We start from the raw sequence: 26,367 nt of genomic DNA on the forward strand, positions 1-26,367 counted from the left end.
CCCGCCCTCCGCGGGAGCCGTCGCAGTGCGATCCCGCGCGGGAGCCCAGCGCCAGGCCTCGCTTCCACAATAACACAGCGTCGGGTGCTCGACTGCCCACCGTTCCACGCGGCAGCACGGACTGAGCATTGAGCGGGGAAGCGGAGCGTCCCACCAGCGCCTGCGGAAAGCCGGGACCTTGGACGCAGACCTCAGCAGCTAGGCGCGGTTTCCCAGGCAACGGGCGCGGCGCCTGCGCACATTGCTCCCTTGGCGCTAGCACAGCCTGCGGTTTTCTCGGAGCCTGCGCACCTCGCTCCTCTAGCACCTCAGCCCCGCCTACGCGCCCGCAGTCCCTAGAGCGGAAGCTCCCTGAACGGAAGCGGAAGTGCGCGAGCGGCTGCAGCTGGACCGAGGCCCGCGCGGGCGTTTCTCAGGCTGTGCAGGCGCATCTCTAGGTAGGGCCGGGTCTGCGGGGCCAGCGCTGTCCTGGCGCCGGTCTCTGCCCGAGGGCTTCGGCCCCGCTGGCTGCGCTCGTGGGTCTGCGCTGTCGCGGCCGCCCCGGCTGTGAGCTCAGGGGCGGTCCTCGGTCCCCTGCCTGCCCTCGACCCTGCCGTTCCCCTCCCGGGTTCGCCTGTACCGTCACCTGTCGACCCGCCGCTGTGCCCCCGCCTCCTTCCCTCAGGCGACGCGTGCCGGGTTCCGGGCAGCCCAGTTGTCCTTAGCGGTCCGGCTGTCGCGGTCATCCCTCCGAGTCGTCGCGGTGTGCGTCCTCCACCCACCACCGCCGCCACTTATGCGCTGCGCTGACCCTGAACCGCCACACCATCCCCGGGCCCTCAGGGACGGAAGTTTGACACGGGCTCGCCGACCGCCCGGAACTTCACCTACGGCTTTGAGCCGAGTTTGGATGGTGGCATGGGGAGGGAGCGGGACAGAGCAACTCCTTCCTGCCGAAAAGGAGGTCTAGGTGTGTGGCGGCGGGACACGATGGGGAAAAAGACTATGGTCACCGGGGGCGGGGGGGGGGGGGGCAGGCGGGCGTGGGTCGTGGAGAGACCTGGCGGGGAAGACGCACCGCTGCTGCCCGCGACTCCAGGGCCACAGAGGCTGATTCCGTTGTGGCCCTGTTGTTTGGTTGGAGTTTTTTGTCTTTCAGCTTTTCTTTCTCTTTCTTTTCTTTCTCTCTCTCTCTCTCTCTCTCTCTCTCTTTTTTTTTCCCAGTTTTTCTATCCTTTTGCTTTCCTCAGGTCAGCGTTCTGCGTTCCTACCGCTGGTGTGCCTGCTTCCAGTGCCCTTTCCATACTTTTCTTTGCTGTGGGCTTAGGAACAAGTTGTTAGAATTAAACATAAAAATAGTCCGTAGATGGTACGTTGGAGCCGGAGGAAGTCTCTGATGAAAGATTGTTTTAGCTTTACCTCATGAATTTAAAAGTCTGTGTTGGATTCTTATTCCGAACTCTGAATAAATGAGGCTTGAGTTTTACGCGTCTGCACACACTGTGTTCTTCTGTGTCGGGTGACAGTGGTTGTGTTCCGTTGGCCCTGAGGGGCTGACTGGCTGCAGGGGGTGGGAGAGGCCCAGGGCCCTGCACCTGGGTTGCACCTGGGGTCCTGGTCATACAGTTAGGGCCCCTAGGACTGGGAGAACCTTCCAGAAGGACAGACCTGGGGCCGAAGGGCAGAGTGCTGGGTGGGGTGTGTCCCAGAGAAAGGACCGCAGGCTTCAGGGGCTGATGGGTTCCAATCCCAGCTTCTCCGCAGCCACCTGTGACCTCACACTGCTGGTGCCGTCCAGCTCTTCCTGCCTTTGCCGGCAAGTGCGCCTGTTGCACTAGAGTCTGAGCAAAACCGACCAGTGCCAGCGGGACTAGAGGGACGTTTGCTCTGAGGCTCTCTGGTTAGAAACGTAGTCACGTTCTTTGCAGAAAACGCGTAGAACAAAGAAACGTTTAAGTGTGCCACTTTCTGTGTTTTGACATATGTGCACGCACCCCCAGATTTCTTTCCTGACAAACCAGGGACTTTGTCTTGTCCACTGCTGTGTCCACAGCCGCCAGCACAGGGCCTGGAGCACGGTCAGCTCCAGATGGATCTTAGCCGAGCACAGGTGGGGATGTAGCTCTCAGACCTTTGGTTTATCTGGGGGACTAGGATGCGGTCTCTCTACCATCCTCAGTTGTCTGCAGTAGGAGATGGGGTTCTGTAGCCCTAGAGGGGGAGGGTGCGGGCTCTTGGGCAGCCAGAACAGCCAGTGTCCACGGAAGCCTCTCCTTTATCTGCAGTCCTGCCGCCTTCACCCCTCCCCCAATGCAGCGGCAGGGCAGTGTTGCTAAAATGCACGTACCCGGAGCCCTCACTGCCCCGACTTCCCTCCGGATGAGGGGTAAACACACCTGTGGTTTTCAAGTCCCTTTGCAGGCGGGTCCGCGGCTGCAGCCTCAGCTCTCCTGTCCTCAAAGCAGAGGGGTTATTTTTTGCCCCCATTTTCTGTGTTTGAGGCACAGACTTACACATAAAGTTGCAGGTCAAACTAAATAAAACAGACATGTTAAGCACCTTAGAAACATCCACTTAATAATAAAATAGATTATGGACTTGATCTTTACGGACATAAATGTGCGCCTTTTCACTCTTGCATCAGGCCTCCCATCTGCCTTGTCTCCTGTCTCCATCTGGCCACTCGGGACGGCCGTCGTGGGTCCCAGACCTGGGCTGGGTCTTCCGGCTGTGTGTTCCCCACATTCACGGTCTCTGCCCTGCAGTTTTACCCCAGTGCTTGTTGCCTGTTGGACACATTCCTGCCGGAGGGCAGGGCTGGAGGTCTTCTCGTTTGTGGCTCCGTGTCTGCTGCTTGCTGGCTGAATTAACCAGGCTTCTGTTCAGATGAAACTACCCTGGTGGTGGTGAGAGCTGAAAGCTGACGTGTTGCCGCTCCAGGTGGACAGCCTGTTGGAGAAGAATCACCAGGAGGTGCCTTTACTTTGCTTCAGGAATTTCATGTCTAAGATTCACCCCAAGGAAGTGATCGTGCGCCCACAGATTTTTACATGTGGGCGTGGTTCACGTTCTTGCTTAGGGCTCGCAGCACTGGTGATAGCTTGCACACTCAACGGCGGGGCGAGCAGCTCACTTGACTCACTTGACACCCGCGTTGCACGCCCGTTGACAGTGGCACTGCGAGAGGCGAACCTGCTGGTTTGGGAATACGTTCGTAGCAAATGCAGACACGCAGTAAGTTACAGAGAAACACCGGGAACGGGTACTCTAAAGTACCTTGTTATAGTCCTTGCCTCTGGAAGATGAGGTTAGGAGTAGTTTTTTCTTTGTGATTTTCTGCTAAGAACATGGCTACTTTTTGACAAAATTTTTATAAATATACTCCCAATATTAAAAAAATAACCTACGTTATAAAAATTGTAAGTATAGTAAACCCTCGCTAATATTAAATGGCTTTGTTTTAAATTTTGAGGTAATTTAAGAATTTTGGACTGGTGCTGGGCAGATTTTACTAAACTTTCAACAGCTGATGAATAAACTTATAATCTAAATGAAATTTTATCACAACAATTTATGAGGTAGGTGTTATAAAGCTTCCTTTGCAGATATGAAAAACGAAGCTTGCAGAATAAGGTAACTTGCTCAGAATTTCCCTGCAAGGAATAGAGGTTAGAGTTTGACTCAGTGTGGATTTGTTCTAGAGCCTTCCCTTTTGCCAGCAGTACTGCCCAGCTCTGCCACTTAGCCCTGGGACACAACACAGAGGGCGCCACCAGCCACTGGGCGTCTGCATCAGGGTGTCTGACTGTCAGCACCAGGGCTCAAGGCGAGAGCGGGGGTGGGGTGTCCTCCAGGGCATCAGCCTCTGGGCAGGTGTACCTAGGCACCGTGAAGTGTGTCACAATAGCCGCAGGCCTCCGTGTCTCATTGGAATAAGCTACTTCTGACCCATGGAATAGGAAGGAAGATTTTGTTCAATGCTTGCCATAGGGGAGCGGGATGGGCTCAACCTCACACACAGCAAGGGTACCTGGGAGTTCACAGCCCACAGAGCGAGGGGTCTGATCAGATGTTGGACTGGGCATTCTCTCTACACTGACTCAGCTGGAGCCTTGCTAAGAAAGACTGGGCTCTGCAAGGAGGGAGGAGCATGGAAGCCCAGGGTCGGGGCCTCGGGGAGCCCAGAGGAGGCCTCCGTGGGGCAAATCCCTTGGAACCATCAGCCCATATTCCTACCCCTCTGTGGAAGGTCTCGTCATAAATTGCTCTCGGTGAGTGAGGTGGGAGGACAGGAGAGAAGGAAGAGCAGGCTTCAGATGTTCCACAGGAGCCAGGAGGGCCCCACTGAGACCTCTGGCAGCCAGCACGGGACTGTTGGGGACTCAGGTGCACGGGGCAAAGAGGGCTGCACCTGTGTCCTGGTCACCGGGGCCACTTGACTCCCATAGGTGTGCCCCTAGCTTTCCTCTCTTCTCCTGACCTGAGCCCAGATGCTTCTGTTGCCTGTTAATTTGTAGATTTTTGTCTGGAGCTTCAAATTGCTGGATAAAGGTAAATTCGAGGTTATGGTTCTGTTGCTCTGTAAGACGTTAGCCAGCCTGTCTCCAACTTAAAAGAGCTTATTTTAACCATCTCCATCTCTTCCAATGCCCTCTGCGTGGGTCCTGCAGCCACTGGTCCTGGCCCTGCAGGTGCTGCCCTGCATGGGGGATGTGTCCCCATGGCTGTTCACGGTCATTCCCTCTGGGCATGTAGTCGGACCCCTCCGGTCGGTGGCAGGTGGTGTTGGTGTGTTGTTGCTGAGGCGTGCCGCCCTCCATTTCTCTGTCTGTCCATGGACAGGTTGTGAATAAAGCAGCTTCTGTCCACTTCCTCATTTACTGGTAACCCAGTACCTGGAATTGGGGTGGCTAGGAGGAGAATGGAGCCATTCCAGGGAGTGAGGCCACGTGTGGGTGGGGGTGCTCCCTGTGCGCCTGCTGGCCACTCCCCGTGCGCCTGCTGGCCACTCCCCGTGCGTCCCCTGCACTGATGCCACTCGAGGGCGGTGGCTCCGCTTCTGACTCTCCCTTTGCCTGTATTTGGAGCCTGTGAACTTGGTGATTCCTGATCTGTGTTCACACACCGGCCCCTTGACACCACCGCCAGTCTGTTCCCTCACACACCCCGGGCCCGCGCGTGGTGGACACGCTGGGTATCAGGGACACGACGGGGGGACGTGTGCCCCGGAGAGGCTCTTGGTGGTGGAGCTGATGATGCCCAGGCTGCGTTTTGGGCAATAAAACTCCTACAGAATGAGATAGAACTCCCGTTTGCTTTCTAAACGATGAAAGTCTCCTTACAATTTGCAGGTAGAATCAAAGGCTTAAAAACCAAAAAATTGTTTAAAAGGTAATGTCCACAGAATTATATTTTGAAGTGTTTTGCTTCCCACTGCACTGCCTGTGTTGGCAGGTGGGTGGGGATGTGTGGAGTCGGAGTAGGGAGGGCCTCTCATGTCAGGTTCCCAGACCTCCGCACGTCCAGATTTGTCTCTGCAGGTGCCAAGGGAGAGCACATTGTGAGGTGACGTTGGTGAGGGAGTTTGTGATTCCAACTGGGAGAGACTGGCTGCGTGAAAGACAGGAAACACCAGAGCATGTTTAGTTAAAATAGTGAGCTTTTCACGACTAGGGTGAGAAAGGAGGAACGACATGTGAATGGAATCAAAGCAGAGCCGAGCCCGACTCCTTGTACAACAAAGAGGAGAGTGTTTCGGGAAACTCAGTGTTGTCACTTCCAGTTTCAGTAGAAAAATGCTGGAAACAAAAACCCTTTTTTGTTGGCTAGGGAGGGCAGCCAACTCGCACGTGGCCTGGCTGCTGCGCAAAGGGGGGCCTGGCCGTGGGAGCTGGGGGGGGGGCAGGGCTGTGAAGGCAGACTCGACTGCATTCCCACTGGCTGCTGGTGGGCTTGGGGAAGTGCCCGCAGCACCCAGCCTGGAGCCCGGTGAAAAACTGGACACTGAGTCACACTCCCACTTTTGCTTCGCTCGTCATCAACAGGCCTCACAAGCCTGCTTTTCTCAAAGTGAGGCACAGAATGATGGCCTGGGATTTGGGGAGTCTAAGCGTTGTGACCACCCTTGTGTCCTTGGACACCCTCTGCAGACCCGCACCTGCCCGCTGCTGGACAGTCATAAGAGTCCCCCTGCCCCCCGGCAGAAATGGGATATCACCTTCCTAGACGCAGGGTCCGGGCCTGGAGATCCAAGCGACAGCCTTAGAGTTGAGGTGGTTGTGTTGTAAAATCGGGTCTGCCTCGGAAGTCGCATGCCCCGTGACATTCCCTCGGTGATCGCCACACGGGGAAGAGCTCTGCAGCAGGCGGGGACATGTGCGTCCATGCGTCTGTGCGTCCCACCACAGTTAATAACGTAATGTGTGAGACATCTCTGCATTTCAGCATGAGTGTGTGACCTGTGTCCACTCAACTTCTGTATTTTCTCCCCGTGATGGCTCTTAAACAGGGAACTTCAAATTCTACCAACAGGGCCAGTGTCCACCAACAGGCAGTAGGTGCTTAAATGGTAACCATGTGCCGGTGCCTTTTCTGAACCCGGCCCTGTGTTCACAGTTCCCCCATTGGTGAAATGGAGCTGGTAGGGATTTACCTGTCCGTGCCACCTGAGCAACACAGGTCTTTGTCCTCAGAGTGCAGCGTGTCTGCTGCACTCAGTCCTTAGCCTGGGAGAGGAGAGGCTCTGTGTTCTCGTGCTGCCTTTTGCAAAATGAGGGGTTTTTGTTTGGTTTATCGAAGGACACCAAGCCCTGACAACTCTGAAAACTAAAGTGAAAAGCACAGGCCGTTAAGATGAAAGATGTCGTCCTGGAATTTTTTCTGACCTTTGGTGCATGATGTTACCTGCTCAGTAATGTCTTCTGTTACCGCTTTTATCACGTAAGGACCTCTTACAAAGCGCTGTGCTTAGATTTGTTTCAGATTCTGAGTTCCAACTCCTTGAACTACATTTTAGAAAGGGCAGTTTTCCGTTCAGAGTTGTTGGCCATCTCAGATGTTACAAACACAGACTTAGTGGCAGTGAACTTTTATGCGCTGTGCTTTGGGTCTGAGGTTGGGGGTCCATGTGTGCGCAGGTCCAGCTCAGGTTGTATGTGGGTTTTCCACTGTGCAGTGCCTCTGAAACGCACCTCGTTCAGGGTCAGCTAGTTGTCTGTTTTCTTTTTTTTTAAAGATTTTATTTATTTATTTTTAGAGAGGAGGAGGGAGGGAGAAAGAGAGGGAGACATCACTGTGTGGTTGCCTCTCACATGCCCCCTACTGGGGACCTGGCCCACAACCCAGGCACGTGCCCTGACTAGGAATCAAACCGGTGACCCTTTGGTTCACAGGCCAGTGCTCAGTCCACTGAGCCACCCCAGCCAGGGCTGGTTTTCTTCTTTAACCCCTTTATTGAGGTGTAGTTGACATAAGAAAACTGTACGTTCTTAGAGTTTACAGTTTAACATGTGGTTACCTGTGAAACGACCATGACCACAGTAGCGTTGGGTCTGCCACCCTACAGTCTTCCCTCTGTAAGTCCCTCCCTCCCTCCTACCCCGACCTGGATGACCCCCAGCGGGCTCTCTGTCACTGTATTTGAGCTTGGCTCTCAATGAACTAGAATTTTATGTAAACAGAATCATACCATGTGTACTTTTGGTTTGGGTCTGGCTTCTTGCAGTCAGCAAAATCATTTTGAGAAGCATCAGTTTAGGTTTTCAAAGTTTTCTTTTCTTTGGGTTCCTAGCTGAGAATATTACTTCTTTGAAAACTGTTAGTGTCTTTTGAATTCAGTTGAGAAATCTCTTGCTAGTAGTCTTAGTTAAAATCTTGAAAGATGCTGCACTGTGTTGTCCTTGTGAAAGTGCACCTAAGGCGACCTGCACTTGGGTAAAGTTCCTCCCCTTTGGTCCTGGAGCTCCCCTGCAGGCCCCTCGGAGAGCGTGGCCTTTCCACATCGCTGCGGGCATGCTCTGCGCGGTGCCACGCGTCTACTGGTAGTGCCGTAACAGCTGCCTGCTTTCCTTTCAGATCCTGCCAGGACTCCGGTCATGGGCGTGAGAGGCTTGCACGGGTTTGTGGGAAGCAGCTGCCCACACGTGTACACGGAGGTGAACTTCCGGGAGCTGGCCGAGCAGCACCGCAGCGAGCACCCGGGCCGCACCCCCACCATCGTTGTCGACGCCATGTGCTGCCTCAGGTACTGGTACACTCCGGAGTCCTGGGTCTGTGGTGGCCAGTGGAAAGAATACTTCTCTGTCCTGGAAGACTTTGTGCGAACGTTCACCGCCGCTGGCATCAAGCTGGTGTTCTTCTTCGACGGCATGGTGGAGCAGGCCAAGCGAGACGAGTGGGTGCGCCGGAGACTCAAGAACAGCAGGGAGATAGCCAGGATCTTCCGCTACATCAGGGCGCATGGGGAGCAGCCCGGCAGGAGCATGTTCTTCATCCCCTCGGGACTGGCCATATTCACGCGCTTCGCTCTGAAGACCCTGGGTCAGGACACAATGTGCTCCCTGCAGGAGGCCGACTACGAGGTGGCCTCTTACGGCCTCCAGAATAACTGTCTGGGCATTCTCGGAGAAGACACCGACTACCTGATTTATGACACCTGTCCCTACTTTTCTATCAGTGAGCTCTGCCTGGACAGCCTCACCACCATCATGCTCTGCAGGCAGAAGCTCTGTGCAAGCCTGGACCTCAGCCTGCCGGACCTCCCTCTGCTGGCCTGCCTGCTGGGCAACGACATAGTCCCGGAGGGCACATTTGAGACCTTCCGGCACAAGTGCTTGTCTTCCTATACCTCTGCAAGAGAGAACTGTGACAAAAAAGGCAGTGTTGTCTTAGCCGTGGCAGACCACATATCTAAAGTTCTTCGCGTACATCGAGGTGAGAAAAAGCTAGAAGAGATGTTACCTTTGGGACCAAATAAAGCTCTTTTCTATAAAGCGATGGCGTCATATCTTTTGCCAGGACAGAAATCTCCATGGATTTCCCAAACACCCAAAGCTGTAACAACTTTGGACAAGCAAGAAGTTCCCATGAGTTCAGACCCTGAATCCAAGCAAGAAGTTCCAGTCAATTTGGAGCCTGAAATCAAGCAGCAAGTAACCATGGTTTCAGACACTGAAATCTTAGAGGTATGTAAATGTGCCCACCCAAATCTAGTATGTCCTGATTGAAAATGTACCCACTGGAGACTCCTGAGTACTGACTCCCTACAGCGGTCAAGGCACTGTGGGGACACAGAGCAAGACCCAGAGAGTTTAGTTAGGAAGTAGGATGTAAGTCATAAGCTCACATTGTAAAACCACACCCTTTAAAAAAATGGTTTTTCTTGTGTTGATTCTAGAGGGGAAGGGAGGGAGAAAGGGAGATAAACACTGATGCACAAGAGCAACATCGATTGGTTGTCTCTTGCATGTGCTCCAGCTGGGACCAAACCTGCAACCCAGGCATGTGCCCTGACTGGGAATCGAACCTGCAACCTTTCAGTTTACAGGACAACACCCAATCAACCGAGCTACACTGGCCAGGGCCGTAGCCCACGTCTGATGCTGTCACAGAAGTGTTACAGAGAGAGCTCTGGGGCTTTAAAGGAGAGTGGTCACTGTAGGTTGAGGCACAGAGAGAAGCTCCCAGAAAGGTGGAGGTGGACCCAGACCTTCACAGGGCCGATGTGTGCTTTCAACAGGCAAAGACTCGGAGGTTGGTGGGCAGAGAGCTATAGAGTGTAGAACCCATGTTGCCTGGGGACAGTGGGAGTAGCAGGCTGGAGGATGGGGTTTCAGGGCAGCAGTAGGGAGAACAATCCAGAAAAGGTAGACCGCAGCCAGATTGTGAAAGTTGCTGAATTCCACACCGGGGTTTTGGGCTGAAGGTTGAAGGCAGCACAGAGCCCTTAGGGGTTTGGATGGGAGGACCTCTGTGTGTTGGGCACCGAGATGTGAGGCCCTGTGGCGGGGCATTGCTCTCCCATCGGGGCCTGTCACGGATAAGGGGTGTGCCCACAGGAACACCTGCGGGCACCTTGAGTTCAAAACCAACCTCTCAGCACACACCTTTCCTCGTCCTGGACGGTGAGCGCCGCTGTCCTGCACCCCGTCACGTAGGTCGCAAACCTAGGAGTTAGCTCCAGCTCTTCAGAAGCAGAACCCCAAGCCCGGTGCTCCAGCCCAGCCAGTGCGACTGTCACACTGCACGCAGAGTGGAGCCCCAGTCTGCGCCTCATAACTGCTCTCGGGGGAAGCTCGCCGGATGGGGCTGGGGCCCGCCAGCCCTCACCCCTGCGACATTCGCAGTGCCAGCCCGGGCCCTCTCTGCTGCTTCTGCCACTTTCCACACACCCCCATCCCCATCTGTGTGTGGCCACACACACGTCCTTCCTGGGCTTGGCCCACTCTGTGAGCCTGGGGAGCAGCTGCCCCGGTGATAGGACCCACCGGTGGCCTTGGCCACTGTAATGGGCATCCTGGCCCCTCAGCCAGTTTCCTGCCAGGGCAGTGCCTACGGACGAGGTCAGATCACAGAGGGCAGCCGAGTTTTGTGAACACACTCAGGACTTCATTTTTATACTCACTGGAGGGGGTGCTGGAGATTTGAGCAGGGTGTGATGTCATCGCATGCTGTCTTCGGAAGCCCTGGTTGCAGTGCAAGACGGGGCTTCAGGGGCTGCTGCAGAGCCCAGGCAGAGGGCGGAGGAGCTGGAATTAGGAAGAGGGCAGTAGAAGTGGACAGGTCTCAGCTGTGGAACTGATAAAAAGTCAGCCTTGCCCTGGGGGCAGGAGGAGGGGAGAGTCCACGGGCAGCCGTGTGCCAGTCAGAAATGGGGGCCTCAACGTCCACTTCTGGGCAGCAGACAGGTGTCGGCAAGTTGTTCTGCCTGTGGGAGTGGAAGCCAACCTGGGAGGAGACCAGGGCGGAGCCTGAAGAAGCATGGCCCCGAGAGATGAGAGGCAGCGGAGGTGGGGGAGACCGAGCGGAGAATGACTGCAGCGTGAGATCCGGGAGGCAGGTTTCAGGCGAGGGGAGAGAAGGCCAGGGTGTCCCAGGCTGCAGAGGGGAAGCTCTGAGAGAGGCAGCGGGGAGGTTTGGGTGGCCTCAGCACGTTGTGGTTGCCCAGGGCCGTGACGGGGGTCAGAGGACAGGGATTTGGGAGGGAACGAGGGGGTGAGGACGGGGACCTGGGCCTGTGTGCAGGCAGGACGTCGGGCAGTTGTGGTGCCTGGACAGGCGGGGCTGGGAGACCCCTGGTTTGCTGCCCACAGGCAGAGAGCAAGGTGCCCTCCCAGATGGTGGACCGTGTGTTGAGCACACAGTGGCACACCTGCTGGACTTAATTATATCTTTGAAAATAAATGAAAGTTTCTTAAGTGCCCCTTACAGTTTACCTTAACATTTTTTCCCAGCGGCATCTCTCAGCACTATCAGATAGGCACCCAGGGGCCAAGCACGCGTGCATTTGAACCACACTCGTCTCCCCAGCACCCCCATGTGCACTCCCCGTGTGTTTACATGGCGTTGGGCAAACTGAACTGTTAATGGCTCTTGAACTTTTAGACTATGTGACTGTGTTCAGGGTTTTCCAAGCGTAGAGTGCTGTGTGTCCACAGTGAAGGGCAGATGCCAGAGCCACTTGCTAGATGACACCGCGTCAGTTAATAGGTTGAAATTGTGATTTAGAGAGCTGGACTGAAGACCCTGTGCCCCCGCACGAGAATGTCACACTTCACAATCTGCGTAGTTGCTAAAATTTAAGATTTCTTGGTAGGGTAAATATGATTTATACCTTCCTAGATGAATTTGTCAGAATACCAGTTTGTTGGGAATAAAAAGAATCCGAAATGGTGGAAGAGGGAGTAGAAAAATAAATTAGAAACTGTAGCCTTAAAGGATCGTGAACTACATAACTAACATTTCTGATAGATTCTCTGTCAAAAGGAGCGCGTGGAGAAATAGGTCGCTTCTGATAACCTTCAGTTGGTCGGAGTATCAAGTGATAGCTCTTTAAAACCTTTTTTTTAAGCCTTACTGACCTTAAAGCTGCCACCCTCTCTGCCGTCTTGATCTAAAGAAATTTTGGCAAAGAAACATGGTGTTGTAGTCTCTCTAGCCTTACGGTAAGTCAGCACCCGTGAGCCCGCGTGAAGTGCCAGGCCAGGCGCGTGTCGTTGCTGCTGCGTTCAGTCCTCACAGTAACTTCGTGAGGCTGGCACTTTCCATCAACCCTATTTCATCTACGAAGGAAGTGAGGAATAGAGGCTAAGACTCCAGTCGGCAATGCTGAATCAACAAACTCGTGTGTCCAGATAACGAGAGAGTCTGATTCACAGTGTTTGATGTTCCAAGTTATCCTCGTGCCACATTCGAAACGCTGCTAGCTGCAGGCTGTTTGGATTTACGTTTTGGATGGTGTTGTAGGTGAATTTATTCCTGCAGTGATGAGAACATTCCTCACAGGAGAGTAAGACCTGTATGTAGGTTATTGTAGCCCTTCTGATGTTAGGTTCTCATTGAATGAGAACGTGAGAGCCACATGCCCAGCGTCGCAAGGTAGGAACTGACGAAGGCTCAGCTCGCGGTCTGCACTCTGTAAGAAATTAGTGAGCCAAGGGGTGAGTGGGACAGTTTCTCCTCCCGAGGAGGTCGTGGTTCTATGAGGGATCAGACAGGAAGACCACCCTCTGCGAGGTTGCTGTGCGTCAAGCCCCACGTGGAGGGGAGCAGAGTCCTTATGGGGGTGGTGAGCCGGGAGACCCTCAAGGGAGAGGGGTGGGTGAGGTGGGAGCGCACGTGCCTGCTGGCGGCAGGCTCTGTGAGGCCCAGACGGCTGTGCAGGGATGTGGTTGAGGCCTTATCCAAGGACCTGGGCTGCTAAAGAATTTGTGGCAGCTGTTCAGAGGCATAGATGATGACCGTGGGTGGACCTCTGTCTGTGGATGGTGGGGCGAGTCTTGTCCAGCAGCCTCCCCCTTGGTGGACACAGGGCCGTGCTGTGGAGTCAGTGAGTCTGGTGAGTGCTTGGGACCTGGAGGGCAGGGAGCCAAGGAGAGCTCCAGCCTGGAAGCCTAGGCACCAGCTTAAGTTTGGGGGACAGTTGTTCCATTGCTGTGTCTTCACAGCACTGGTGTGGGGCACTAGGTGTTCACGCTTTCTGTTTAAAAATTGTTCTTCCGTTCCAAGGAGAAACCACTGTGTCCTAATTCCGAACAGGTTGCCAGAGCCCGTCACGTGCAGGCAGAGAGCTACCTGGTGTACAGCATCATGACCAGTGGGGAGATCGAGTGCAGCAACACCCTGGAGGACGCGCTGGACCAGGCCCTGCCCAGCCAGGCCTTCGTCTACCGCCCGGTGCGGCAGCGTGTCTACTCCCTCCTGCTGGCGGGTGGCCAAGGTGAGTCTTGTGCCGACGTGGGGAGCTGGTGAGTTCAGGGCCTCTGTCCAGGTGAGTCCTCAGACACCGCTCAGTCCTGTTGTCCTCTGCGAAGTCTGTAGTGGAGAATGCCACGGGCGTCTGTGGGACGTTGGGGTCAATGCCACGGGCATCTGCATGTGACCAGCCAGGGGTTGGTCAGCAGTCGTTAAAAAAAGGTGTGTTGTTTCTATAAAATGTTATATTTTATGCTTTCAAAGAACTTGTGCTTTTTAAAAGTGAGAAAACCCTTTCCTCCGGTAGGAGTGTACGTATGTTTAAAATGTAACCAGAAGTTTTTTTAGGCCGTTCGTAATTAGGCTCACGGGTCTTCCTGCCCTCTGTCCCTCATGCGGTGATGGCAGAAGTGTAGGGAGAGGACGTCAGTGGCCAGAGCAGAGACCTGGCAAGCCCTTCACACAGTAAGCTGTGTGGCCTCACTCACCCAAGACTGGCCGACTGTACCGTCCTGGTCTGATGTGACAGGTGATGGGAAGAAAGCTGATTTAAAAACAGAAACAAAAGAACCCATGTGATAAGCTTTGGGACCAAATATTGTTTAGTTTCTTTTGCATATGGCTCTCTGCCCATATTCTTTCTGAACATGAATGATTGCACATTGACTAATGGTTAAAAAAATATATTTTCATCATGAACAATATTTACATTATAGAATAACATTTGCCTGGAATTGTTCCTAGAGCACAGTTGACCAATGAACAAAACAGCTCAGGGATCAGGGCATTGCCCCCACACTGGGCCAGAGACCCACACACAACCTCATGTGGCCCTCTGCTTGCTCCAGCCCTCGCACAGCGGGGCTTTGGGCGGCACCGGTCCCCCTGCCGAAACCTGCGTGCAGGTAGGTTCTGCAGCTCAAACTCCCGTTGTTCAAGGACCAGCTATGTTTTATTAAATGAGGTGAAATACATAAACCTTACTAACTTCAACAGTTCGTCAGAGCACTTTCATTAGATGGCCGTAAGAACAGGAAAAGTTCGTCTCGTCGAACTTGCCTTCATAATTGATCTTCATTTTCCTTCTTTCTCTCTCAACTTCTTGGCTTTCTACATTACTAGTTGACATTACTGGAATGTGGAAGTAAAATGCAGCTGTTGCAGGTTTATTTATGGTGATGACAACGAAGTGTACTCTGTGTTCTCTGCATGGCGTAGCTCCTTAGTCCACGGTGCTTAAAAATCCCCTAAGTACCGAGGTGAGTACAGGTGCTCCAGTCTCGTACCAACTTCTGTCGGCTGGTCAGTTCTTGAGAAAAGGGTGTTGAAACCTTCGGGTGTTATTGTGGGTTTTCTTTTATATGTTCAGTTTTTGCTTTGGATCTTTTTGAAATTCTGTTGTTAGGTCCATACGTATTGAGGATTGTTATGTTTCTTAAAGAATTGACTCTTACAACATTGCGGGATTTCCTTTTTCAGTACCTGAAGCGTGCCTTGTCTCGAAGTTGGCCCTGTGTGATACTAGTGTATGGACTCCGGTCTTCCTGTGATTAACGTTTGCCAGCGCACCCTTTTCCCGCCTCCTCCCTCTGGAGTAGGCGTGGTAGTGAGAGCGTGCCTCTGCCAAGCGGCGCGCTGTGCTCGAGGCTCCGTCCTCCAGCTGGGGTGTGGAGACCGCTTGCGTTCGGCGTGACAGCCGACGTGGTTGGGCGTGAGGCTTCCGTGTCATTCTCTGCTTGGCTTTTCTTCTCCTCGTCGTCTCCTCTTCTGACTTTTTTTGAAACCATTGAGTAATTTTTGGTATTTTGTTTCACGTTTTCCTGGGGATTGTTGGATTCACCAGTTGTTTTCAGTAGCAGTTGCTGTAGGGTTTGTGATATTGTTCCTTAAATTTTCGCAGTCTCCCTTCGCGCGGTGTTGGACCACGTCTGTGCACAGATCCCAGCGGTGCACTTTCTCTGTGTCCACTGTTTTTGCTGGTGTTGCTTTCTGTCTTCTGTGTATTTTAAAAACTCTTTTATTTTTAAATAATCACACACTCTCGGGAGTTGCAAACACCCTACGTCGACCTCCATTCAGACTCTGCCCGGTTCCCAGCCCCGAGGCCTGTGTGATAAAGTGCAGTGTGAGACAGGACGTTGATGCTGGTGTACTGTTTACCAGGCTGCCGACCTTGTTCATTTCTTCAAAGAGTTTTTAAATTGTATTTTATTTTATTTTTTTTTAGAGAGCAGAAGGGAGGGAGAAAGGAAAAGAAACATCAATGTGAGAGAGAAACTGATTGGTTGCCTTCCAAAGGCAACTGACTAGGGTCCAAACCTGCCACCCAGGCACGTGCCCTGACCGGGAATCCAGCTGGTGACCTTCCACTTTGCGGGTTGATGCCCCACCCACTGAACCGCGCTGGCCAGGGCAGGCCTTACTAATTTCCCACCGTTTTTCCACTCCTCCTTGTTTAGCTCTGGCATTCTCATCCCACATCAAGATCCAGAACTGGCCCCTCACTGCAGGGGAGCTCCTGTGTGCTGTCTCTCTGAGTCCTGCCTTCTGTCCCTGTCCCCTGACGACCATTTGTCTGTCCTCCGTCTCTATTTTGCTCATTTTGAAAGTGTTAATGTAAACGGAAACATGCAGTATGTAACTTTATGAGATTATGTATTTATTTTAAATACCCTACTACAGGATCTTAGTTTTGCTTTAAACTAGGGATTGGCAGGCTTGTTCTGCAAAGGGCACGATATGAGTATTTCCGGCATGGAGGCCCCCACCCGCCTGTGAGCAGCACTGAGCCCTGCGGCCCTATGTAGGGCGACGGCAGCCGTGGCCGCGTGTCAGCGATGGCGTGTGGCTAGGCGCCGGTGAAGCTCTCTCTCGTTTTCCCGTGTCACAAAAACTGAGTTTTGTATAATCTTCCAGTGTTGCCGAATATTCTCTTGGTGATTTTCCAGTCACTTAAAACACTGGGAGAAGCGTTACGAACTTTCGGGCTATATGGCAACCGACAGGCCAGGTTTGGCCCACAAGCTGCGGTTTCCCCTCTTCCTTCAAAGAGCCATTTGTCCTTGAAGGAGTCAGCACGTGAGGGAAAGTTGTGTGTGTGCCCCGTTTCTGGTGTGCTCAGCTTCTTTGTGTAGATCCGAGTTGCCTTTAATACCGTCGCTCCTCGTCTAACGGGCTTGCTCGTACATTTCACGTGCTGCTCATTTTATTGCCCCAGGGTTTTTCCTGGAAATATCTTTATTTCAGACGAATAATTTTGCTAGTACACAATTTTAGGGTTTTTTTGTTTAGCACTTTCGACAGGCCATCGTGCTGTGCCTGCCCACGTCGTCCCTGTGTGGATGACACAGTCGTCCGTGGTGCGTCCCCACCTGTAGTAGTGGGGCTGTTTCCTCGGCTTTTCTGCTGACGGCCAGGTTGCAGAGTGGGTTCACGTGGAGCTTTGGAGTGGCTTTCTCTGTTTGTTGTGCTTGGGGTGCCTGAGCCTCTTGGGTCTGTGCATTCACATTTCTGTCAAATTTGGGTAAAATCAAATGTTATTTGTCAGGTACTGTTTTCTGTTTGCACCTTTCTCACCTGTCGCTCTGGGCTACCAGCCACTTCCCTGCCTGCTTTACCCCTCAGTGTCCCTCAGGCGCCTGCCCGGCCCAGCTTTCTCGCCTGTTTCTCTCTGTGGTTCCACAGGGTCATCGCTGTTGCTTTGAGGTCAAGTTTAGCTATCTGTCCTCCACCACGTCTGGGCTGCCAGCCCACCCAGTGAAACTCAACTCAGATGCGTGGATTTCAGCGGTTTTATTAAAGGCATGCAATTTTTTATCCTCACCTGAGGGTATGTTTACTGGTTATAGGGAGAGAGGAAGAGTCCGGTGGGTGGGGAGAGAGAAACGTGGGTGTGAGATGAGGAAGAGCCGGGGGGTGGGGAGAGAGAAACGTGGGTGTGAGAAAGAAGCATCAGTTGCTTGCCCTCTGTGCGCACCCCGCACCCCAACCGGGGAGCGAACCAGCTGCCCAAGTTCCTGCCTCGGCTGGGAATCGGACCCCAACCTCTTGTTGGCCAGGGCTCAGTGGCATTTTCAGTCCTCCCTTGTCTTCTTCCCTGTCTTCACTGTTTCCTCTAGGCCCTAAACTCACATTATCTTCTTCAAGTCCTTCTCTGCTCATTCCATCGTCCCTCTCGTCTCTGAGCCAGGGTCTGCTTATTGACTTTTCTTCTCGTAAAGGGTCTACGTGTGTCTCCTGATTTTCACGTCCAGAATTTCGTAGTCATGTGCTGGAAGGTTTGGATGCTCCAAAGAGTATTGACCTGTTCACACCTGAATCTCCGAGGGCCCACCTAAGGCTTGCGAGGGTGGGTCAACGGGAACGTTCACTCTGAGGCTTCCCAAGTGTGAGGCACTCTCTGTGGTCTCTGCACGTGGGAGCCCTGGACCGCCCGCGGTCGGTGGGCAAGCCCCCCAGTGGAGGTCTGGCCTGGCGTCCCCAAGTCTCACCCTGATGTGGAGAGCGCGGTCTCACCACGGCCCAAGGGTGCAGCTCTGCAGACGTCTAAGCCCCACCACACAGCCTTGATCGCAGCCCCGTGCCCTCCTCTTAGACTCTGCTCTGCCAGGGCTCTTCCTCCGGGGGCTGTGATCTGCACCGTGCCTCAGGGCAGAAAGCCGGGATGAGGCCACAGCGGCTTCAGCTTGTCTAGGTTGAAAGTCCATGGTGGTGGAAGGGCTGGTGAGCAGCCTGACTCCCCACAGCCCCACCCCCAGGCCTCTGGGGTTCCAGCTGCTGAGCTCCTTCTTCCTTGGTGGCTCTTTTCTCTTGAAGAGTGTTAGAATATTCTCTCTATCCTTTGTGTCCACACATGTTGCTCCCCTTCCTTGCCTCCTCCGGGGTCTGTGTTTGGAAGGAGCTGCAAAGAGATGGGCATCTGCCCTCCTGGGGTGGTGTTCTGTGTTCCTTCATCTTCTGAATCCCAGCTTGGTGCCCTGTGTTACAGGAGCATTTCCTCACTCTCAGCTCTTCTGGGAAAGCCCCCCTCTCCCTCTCCCTCTCCCTCTCCTCTCTCCATTGAGGCTGCTGTGCTAGTGCTGGGTGGGCCCGCTGCCTCTCCCCTCTGCTGAGTCCTCCCTGCTGGTCAGATTCCCGCTGGCGCCCAGCTGTGGTGCCCACCCCCTGCCCCCACTGGCCTCGCAGGCCTCAGCTGCCTTGCTTTGAAAACTGTCCGAGGTGAGAAACATGGTAGGCACTTCTCTGGCTCAGGCTGTTCTGTTGATCACTTCCGTGTACCCTGAAGTCCTTACAGATACCTCCGAGTTCCTCCCCTACCCCTTGTCAGGAGCAGGCCCCTCTCTGAAATCACCCCATGCTCTCCGGTCTGAGGCCCCTGGTGGTGGGTACCTGCCTGGTGGGTATCTGTCTGCCACCCCTCCTCCCACTGGGCTGCCGCTGAGCTGGCAGGCGCTGCTCAAGGGGGCGTTTACCTGCAGGGCCGGGACCGCACGAGGGCCAAGCCCACGTTGCTTCTCCTCTTCCCTTCCCCTGCCCTCTGTGGCTAACCCCAACCCCCCGCCCCACACGCTGGTGCCCGCAGATCCAGGTCATGAGTGGGGTCGGCACCCTGAAAGCTGGTGGTCACGTGAGCTGGAATCACTGGGGCAGGTTTGGGGCCTTCTTCCGTCTGCGTGGGTGTCTTCCCAGCGTGCGGGAGAGCGGACTGGCAAAGAGCACTCCTTGAGCTTTCACTTCACTCTTTGAACGCAGAGCCCAAACAGTCTGAAGTTCCTGGGAGAAAAATCAGCCTTTAGGGAATTGCCCGACTGTATTTCCTATTTTTTTTTGATATGTAGGTGTTCAGATTATTTCATCTTAATTCAGACAGACCAAATTATTGCAGACATTTCTGCTATATTTTCAAAGAGAAGACAAATTGAAGCCTGTGAACTGAAGCAGCACCCCAGAGAAGGGGCCTCACTCCAGGGTTTCCCAGGAAAATAGGCTGCCTGCTGTTTCAGGGGGAGCTCAGATCGGGGCAGGGGTGGGGCTGTCACTGTCCGCAGGAGGGTGGCCTGGGCGGAGAGCGGAAGTGGGGCTGTCCGATTCTGTCCAGGTGACCGCAGGACCCACACCGCCACCCCTGTGCTCTGGGGACATTGGCAACACGGTCTGGCCTCTGTGCTGTCTTTTCTCCCTCTTGTGACAGGAGGTGTGTTGCGGGTCTAAGTCACCTGTCCCTGCTGTCCAGGGCTCAGAGCCCTGGTGCTCCTGGACCGCCTCCGAGGCCTGGAGGGGAGGGCAGGAAGCTGGGGGCACTGGCTGGAGGGTTCCCGGCAGGGCCAGGTCCACGCCATCAGCCTGGGGGCAGGCAGCCCTCACGTGCACCTGCTGACTCAGCCTGTCTCTGCGCAGGTGGTGCTGGCAGCTGCCCCCCTGTCCGGGAGTGGTTCGTGTACGCGGGGAACCCCCTGAGGCACCCGGACCTCGTCAGGCCTCTGCAGATGAGCATCCCAGGTACCGACAGCCCTCGTGCGCACCAAGTGCAGCTGTGGATGCGCCGTGGAAACAGGCTCTCCAGACCTGCACACGCACATGTGTCCACGTCAGCCTGTTGCTCCCGGGAGTTGGGAGACTGCGGATAGGAGTGGGAGCAGCGGGCGGGGGACCCGGCCTCAGCCCAACTCCCATGGTGGCCAGACCTGGCTCACACCCTAGGACAGCACCTGGAGACACACTCCAAAAAGCGTTCTTAACAACACGGCACAATGCAGGCAGGAAAAAAGCCCTCGCTCCCCGCAGAACGCAGAAAGCAGAGTGTTTTGGTGAAGGGCGAGGGTTCTGGCCCTCACACCAGGAGCTCTGTTGGAGTTTTCCTCCTGTCCCTCTAAGCATTAAAGCCCAGTGATGTCAGCAGGGGCAGAGGTTCGTGTCCTTTGTTCTTTAAGAAGGATGTGACAACTTGCTGGTGCAAAGACTAATGCCAGTGGGCCTTGTGGGCTTTCCTCTCCAGGGGGGACGCCTAGTCTGAAGCAGCTGTGGCTGAGCCAGGAGCCCGGGACCCAAGCGCGGCGTGTGGACGTGCTCCTCACCTGCCTTGACCTCTCCTCCTCCGGGGAGGAGCTACAGGCCCTGGAGAGCCCCTTCCGGACACTGTGCTGCCTCCTCATCTACCTGTTCATGCAGGTAACAGCGGCCCCGGCTGTCGCCACTCAGGCATTCCCGCCTCCTGCCCTTCGTCTCACAGGAGGTGCTGTGTCACCTCTGTCCAGCACCTGGTCCTGAGCACCAGCTCTTTGCAAAGCTCTTGAGCTGAAGGACGGCTATGTCACACGAGGGAGACTCCCGGTCCACCACCGACTTCAGTGTGCGATGCACATAAGGGGAGCAGGCCCGGCGGTTCTGCTTCCAAAGCTTTACCATGACAGATTCCCCCTCCTGACTGTCACGTCACTGCTGGGTGGTGGTCCTGCTTCCTGGGATGTGAGGAGCAGGGAAGGGGTCCAGCGCTCCCCTCAAGCTGTGCTGGGGGCAGAGGACTCCCCTTCACTGAGCAATGCTCCTCCATTCCTGTGACAGGTGCCTCCAGTCTAAGAACAGGCAGCAGCCACTCCCGGGGTTAACGGGCAACCCCAGGGTGGGAGCGGGGAGTGGTCTGCAGGACAGCCAGGGGGGGTCTCCAGGTGGGCGTGGCCATTGTGTTGAATGTCCTCACCCTCAGCCCGCCCTAGGCAAGGCAGTTTGTTTTTTACTCGGTTTACGCTTAGTTTACATGTGGAATGTATCCAGGCCAACGAGAAGATCCGCCTTTTCCGTAGTTTGCAGACACACTCACACATACCACATGTGACAAGGCTGGGACACCCCACAGAAGAGCTGAGAACCCTGGCGTCCCCAGCCCCTTACCTGACCGCCAGCTTTAAAATGATGTCCCTCTAACTGTGGTCAGCGCCCAGGAGCACAACACTGGTGCGGACTCACACGCCTCCTCCACCCCCGGCCACGCATCTTCTGCCCCGACCCTGGGCCTGGCAGGGCTCTCTTCTGTCTGGAGGAGAAAGCTGCCCTCAGACCTGAGACCCCTTTTCGAGTAGCTGAGGATTACATTTCAGGGCCTGGCCGGTTCCCCCCTCAGTGTCCACTGGGCTGTAGACTGTCACGCTGGGGCCGTGTCACTTCATCCCTGGTTGCGTGTGGCCCATGCGAACCTGAGTCTGTGTTTTCCTGTTTCGAGTAGGACACTTCTTCATTCGCACCAGACTTAGTAAAGTGCAAATTAATATAGGGTGGCAGGATTCGGTCATGTTTAAGTGTGAAAATACCTTTTTTTGATACTGAGCATCATGTGTACACTCTTTGTAAGCTAACGGTGCTGCGTGTTAACCGGCAGTGGCTGGGTCAGGCCAGGCACACCAGTGACTGGGACGTGCCGAGGGGCTGGTGGCTGAGCTCCCTCACCCAGAAGAACAAGTGTTTTCTGCCGGCGCCGGTGGCAGCACTCCCAGGGCGCACACTTGCAGCTGTCTTTCCAGCTGCAGAGGTGTCTCGGCCCACACCGCCTGCTGTGCAGAGCCCAGGGTTTGAGTCCGCTCCCAGCAGAACCGGGCCGGCGCAGAGCAGGGCGCCCCACTTGTGTGTGCGGTTGAAGTGCAGCGACACAAGCACCCAAGGGAGATTGCCACTTTGACCTTTTCTCGTCTCATCATTACCTTTGAAATAAAAGTCTCTTCAGTGAACATCAGCATGAGGCAGAGTTGGTGTTGGTTCAACTTTAAAGGACATGTGTATGGGGACTTTTTAAACCTAAAAGCAACAAGGGGACTCAGCAGTGGTGTCTTGTACCAGGAGGGTCCTGACCATTTCCACAGTGGTCACCGCCTTGGGGTCCGTGAGGCTGCGGGGGGTGCTTGGGGGCGATGACCCGTGTGCCGCTGTGCTCGTGTCACGGTTCCATGTGTGATGCGGGACGAAAGCACGTCCTTGGGGGCGCAGACCTGCCCAGAAACTCGCCCCGCGTCTCTGAGGGAAGTCTGGAAGGGCCAGTCCCCATCACAGGAAGGGCATGTCTGACATAATTCATAGCAGAGCAGATACTTAAAAAGCAAGCCCTACTATGTGAAATCCTAAAAATCTGGCATGACGAAGAGTCTGGCATTTGAGATTTGTGAGCAGCAAAGTTGGTGGCCAGAAGCCTGTGAACTGCGACAAACCCAGACAGGACGGTGGCTCTGCCCCATAGGTCTGTGTTTTGAAGCCAGCCTTCCTCAGAGCCACCGGTGGCAGGAAGTGGCCAGCAGGTCAGCAAACCTCGGTCTAAATGCAGAGGTGGGGTGTGTGGGTTTAGCAAAAGACCTTCTTTGTTTGGACCTGCTTCTGCAGAGTGGGCTCTGGGTTGTGGTCCCGAGGCCACATGGCTGCAGATGGTGGTTTTCCCTGAAATAGCTGCAGCTGTTGTTCGTGCAGAGGGAACAACTACCTTGGGATAAAGAGGGACAAGGACGGTGGTGGGGTCGGTTGGGATGGTCAGAGCTGAGACACGTCGTGTTCCCGAGCCTGTCCCCACCACTGGATGCGTTTCCCTACGAGGAGACACTGCGGGTCCCTCTGAGGATGGGAGGACCGGTGGGCACGCAGCCACATTGCCATCCAGGGCCCCGCAAGGAGGAGGCCTGAGGCATCTGTGTCTACCCTGCTTGCTGGCCATGATGCCCTGGTTCCTGGCTCCCCTCCTCATCTCCCTGCCCATCTCCATGTCTCTGCCTCTCTTTGTTTTTCTGCCTTGCCCCAGTTAGACCTTTTCCCTCCACCGAGGATTTGTGGGGACTCCTATTTGGGGACCCTAGCTTCCCTTGTATTGGGATTTGGGGGTACAAGCCCCACTGGGGCTGTAGAGGCTGAGTGCTGCTCGCAGTCCCAGGTCTCTGCTGTGGGGGCTCTGCCTGCACACCCCTGGGTTGTCAGCTTCTGCGATTTGTGCCAAAATAACCACTGTTCTCTAAGACTCTAATTCTTCCCAGCCATCTAGTACTGTCTGCCCTGCTGGATAGTAAGCAGACTCTTCTGCCCACGTCGGCCCTGGGCCCCGAGGGAGAAAAGGCCCTCTCACCTCCCCATGTCTCCTCTGCTGCTTGAGATGCACCCTGCGCGCCTGTCTTCAGGGGCTGTGACCTGTGGCCGCGAGGCTGAGGCTGGCTCTCCTCCCTGCAGGTGGACACGCTGCGCCTGGAGGACCTGCATGCTTTCGTTGCTCAGGCCTTGTGCCTCCAAGGAAAGTCGGCTGGGCAGCTCGCAGACTTGCAGGTACTGTCACACTTGATCGCCCTGGTTCTGGGGACCACCGGCCCGTGCTTTGCCAGCCCTGGTTGTGTCCTGGCTTGTTGCTTCGCGGTGTGGTGAGGGGGCGTCGCTCTCAGACGGGGGAGCCGAATCCTGCCGGGCTGCAGAGGAGCTGGTGCAGGCGGCAGCCCTGCGTGGTGCGGCGGTTGTGCTGGAGCTGGACTCGGGTGTGTGGGTCCAGGGCGGTGGCTTATGTACTACATGTCCTTTGGTCACGTGTTGAGGTTGTGCAGACACCAGTTGCTGTGTGAGCCTCACTGGGGGAGATGCCATGTCCATGAAACATGACGCTGGGTCTAAGGGACAACCCCGCCGAGCACCCCTGGGTGCCAGAGCCGTGCTAGGAAGCCGGGCTGCACGTCGTCTCCCAAACGGCCAGCACCTCTGACAGGACGCGTGAGCGGGCGCCCTGTGTGACAGCAGGCTTGGCACCTTCCACCTGCACGTTGCCTCGCCCTGCTGCTCTCGCCGGCACGTGCATCTCCCTGTTGGACATGCTGAGGCCCGTGGGTAAACTCAGAGCACTCTGCGGACAAACCGAGTCACGTTTCTGTCGCACAGCAGAGCCCTCAGAATGGTACCGGTTGAGTCACTAATGTGGCCACAGAAACACGGGGCTGAGTGCGTAGCTGTTCAAAGAGAAACGCACTCCTTGTTAGGCACTCAAAGAGTTGATGGATGGATGCACAGCCGAAATAGAATCTGGTGAGAGTTTTCCCCAACTTTTTAGTGGACACGTGAACACAGAGGTGAGCCGTCCCCCAGCAGAAAGTGAAACGGGTGGCAGAGCACATGGGGAGGAGCCTGCTTCCTGGGTGTGCAGTGTTCAGGGAAGCCTGGTGTGGGACCTCGTGCCACCTGCCTCTGCACCTCTGTCCCTGCAGCGGCTGTGGCTGTGTGCCGGGTGTCCGCTCGGAGCGGAAGTGGCTGGCGCAGAGGCTCTGGTCCCCATAACATGAGCTCCTCCTGACCTTCTCCGTGTGACTGATCTCCACAGCTCGATCACGTCGACCCCCGAGCTGTGCAGCTGGGCTCCCTGCTGGTCCGTGGCCTGACCACGCTAGTGCTGGTCAACAGCGCCTGTGGCTTCCCCTGGAGGACAAGCGAGCTCATGCCCTGGAACGTGTTTGATGGGAAGCTGTTTCACGAGAAGTACCTGCAGTCTGAGAAAGGGTACTCTGTGGAGGCCCTGGTAGAGCAAAACGTGAGTTTGCAGCTGCTTCGAGTTCCGAACGAGGGGTAGGCATGTGGCCCTGGCTCAGAGGCACCATGAAGGCTCAGGGTCCTTGGCTGGAGGCTGAAGCACTGTGTTCCTACGGGTGCTTTGCTGTGGAGAACAGACTCAGTTCCCATGGCGCTGGGCCTGCTGCTCACCCCGAAAGGACTGTTCCTCCAGAAGCCTAAAGCCCAGAGTCAGCGTGTCTTCCGGCTTCGGCCACAACACCTCCATGGGCTCCAGACCCCAGGCTTCTGTTGGGGGGTGGGTGGGGGTAGGGGGGAGAGGCGCGTAGCAGCTTCCCATCCAGTCCAACACGTTTTCATTTTCCCAGCGCCTTCCTTCCCTCCCACTTCAGAATCAAGTGCAGACGCTGCCTGCTCAGGTGCCTCTGCAGATGTTGGACCTATTCAGTGGGAACACTGATGGCTCCTTAGTTAAAAATGTGCCCTGAAGGCTGGCTGTTTGGGTGGGGACGTGGGCAGCTGCCCGGCTTCCTCAGCACCGTGGCCCCGGGATCCCTGGGAGGCGTCCAAGTGAGGCCTCGGGCACACTCTCGGGCATGTTGCCCCAGACACGAGCAGCGGGCATGCGGCCTGCTGGGGAGACATGACTGAGCTCCCTCGTCAGAGAGGACGGTCGGTGGCTGTGGCTACTGTCCTTTTTCAGCATCTGACCTGGTCTGTTTGCAGAGGTCTCGGCTCACCAGGTTCCACCAGCTGAAGTCCATCGTGTGCAAGGCCTGCCTGGAGGAGGGCCGGCGTATCGTCAGCCAGCAGCTCTGGCGGCCACACCACACAGGTGGGCAGCAGGGGCATGGGAGGCTGGGGTGGGAGGGAGACACGGTGGAGACGCCCGGCCACTGCCCAGTGGCCCATTTTGGTTCTGTGAGGAAAGCAAAGCCCAGAGGGCTCGGTTAGTGACTCATTACCAGGAGCTGCTTGGGGGTGGAGCCCCTTCTGGTCCCACAGGACCACAGCCCCACCTGGAAGCACAGGTGCTGTGAGGCGACACATGCTCACCACACATTTGGGTTCACTTTTCCTCATAGTGGATGTGTATTCAAACCATGTGGATGCAGAGAAAACAGTGAAAGAGGAAACATAAACAGCATTTAACTCTGTAACCCAAAGATAGCCCATGGACAGATAAGGCATCTTGCAGGATTTTCTGTGCCTTGCCTCTACTGTGGCCGCTCCCTGTGCAGCTCTGGGTCACACTTAAGTGACAGCCCAGTTGGGGCCACAGAACAAAGCTCCCACATGCTGGCTTCCAGCCCCACAGACCCCCAGAAACTTCGGGGTCCCCACTGCGAGCTCCAAGTTGCTCCCTCTTTTCTCAGAGTACGTATAGCTTCTATGTACCTTGTTTCCTTAAAACAGAGCATGCTGGTTTGCAGAATCATGGCGCAGAATGTGACCCGGTTTGGGATACATGCCGCCAGC

General features: G+C 55.2%; 1 protein-coding gene across 6 annotated transcripts in view; it reads left to right on the top strand.

Moving 5' to 3' along the window:
- Positions 1-26,367, top strand: part of FAM120B (family with sequence similarity 120 member B) — a 35,874-nt gene continuing 9,507 nt past the window's right edge. For 4 of the 6 annotated variants that reach the window (XM_045189014.3, XM_045189012.3, XM_045189017.3 and 1 more), the window contains exons 1-8: positions 447-949; positions 8,053-9,161; positions 13,234-13,414; positions 19,786-19,887; positions 20,384-20,556; positions 23,578-23,670; positions 24,704-24,910; positions 25,615-25,723. In XM_045189014.3, the coding sequence (XP_045044949.1) occupies positions 898-949; positions 8,053-9,161; positions 13,234-13,414; positions 19,786-19,887; positions 20,384-20,556; positions 23,578-23,670; positions 24,704-24,910; positions 25,615-25,723 (2,026 nt within the window). In that variant the 5' untranslated portion in view covers positions 447-897. The other 2 variants (XM_045189016.3, XM_045189013.2) reach the window with 2 other exon arrangements.

The sequence above is a fragment of the Desmodus rotundus genome, chromosome 11 (genome assembly GCF_022682495.2).
Source record: "Desmodus rotundus isolate HL8 chromosome 11, HLdesRot8A.1, whole genome shotgun sequence".
In the NCBI taxonomy this organism is placed as follows: Eukaryota; Metazoa; Chordata; class Mammalia; order Chiroptera; family Phyllostomidae; genus Desmodus; species Desmodus rotundus.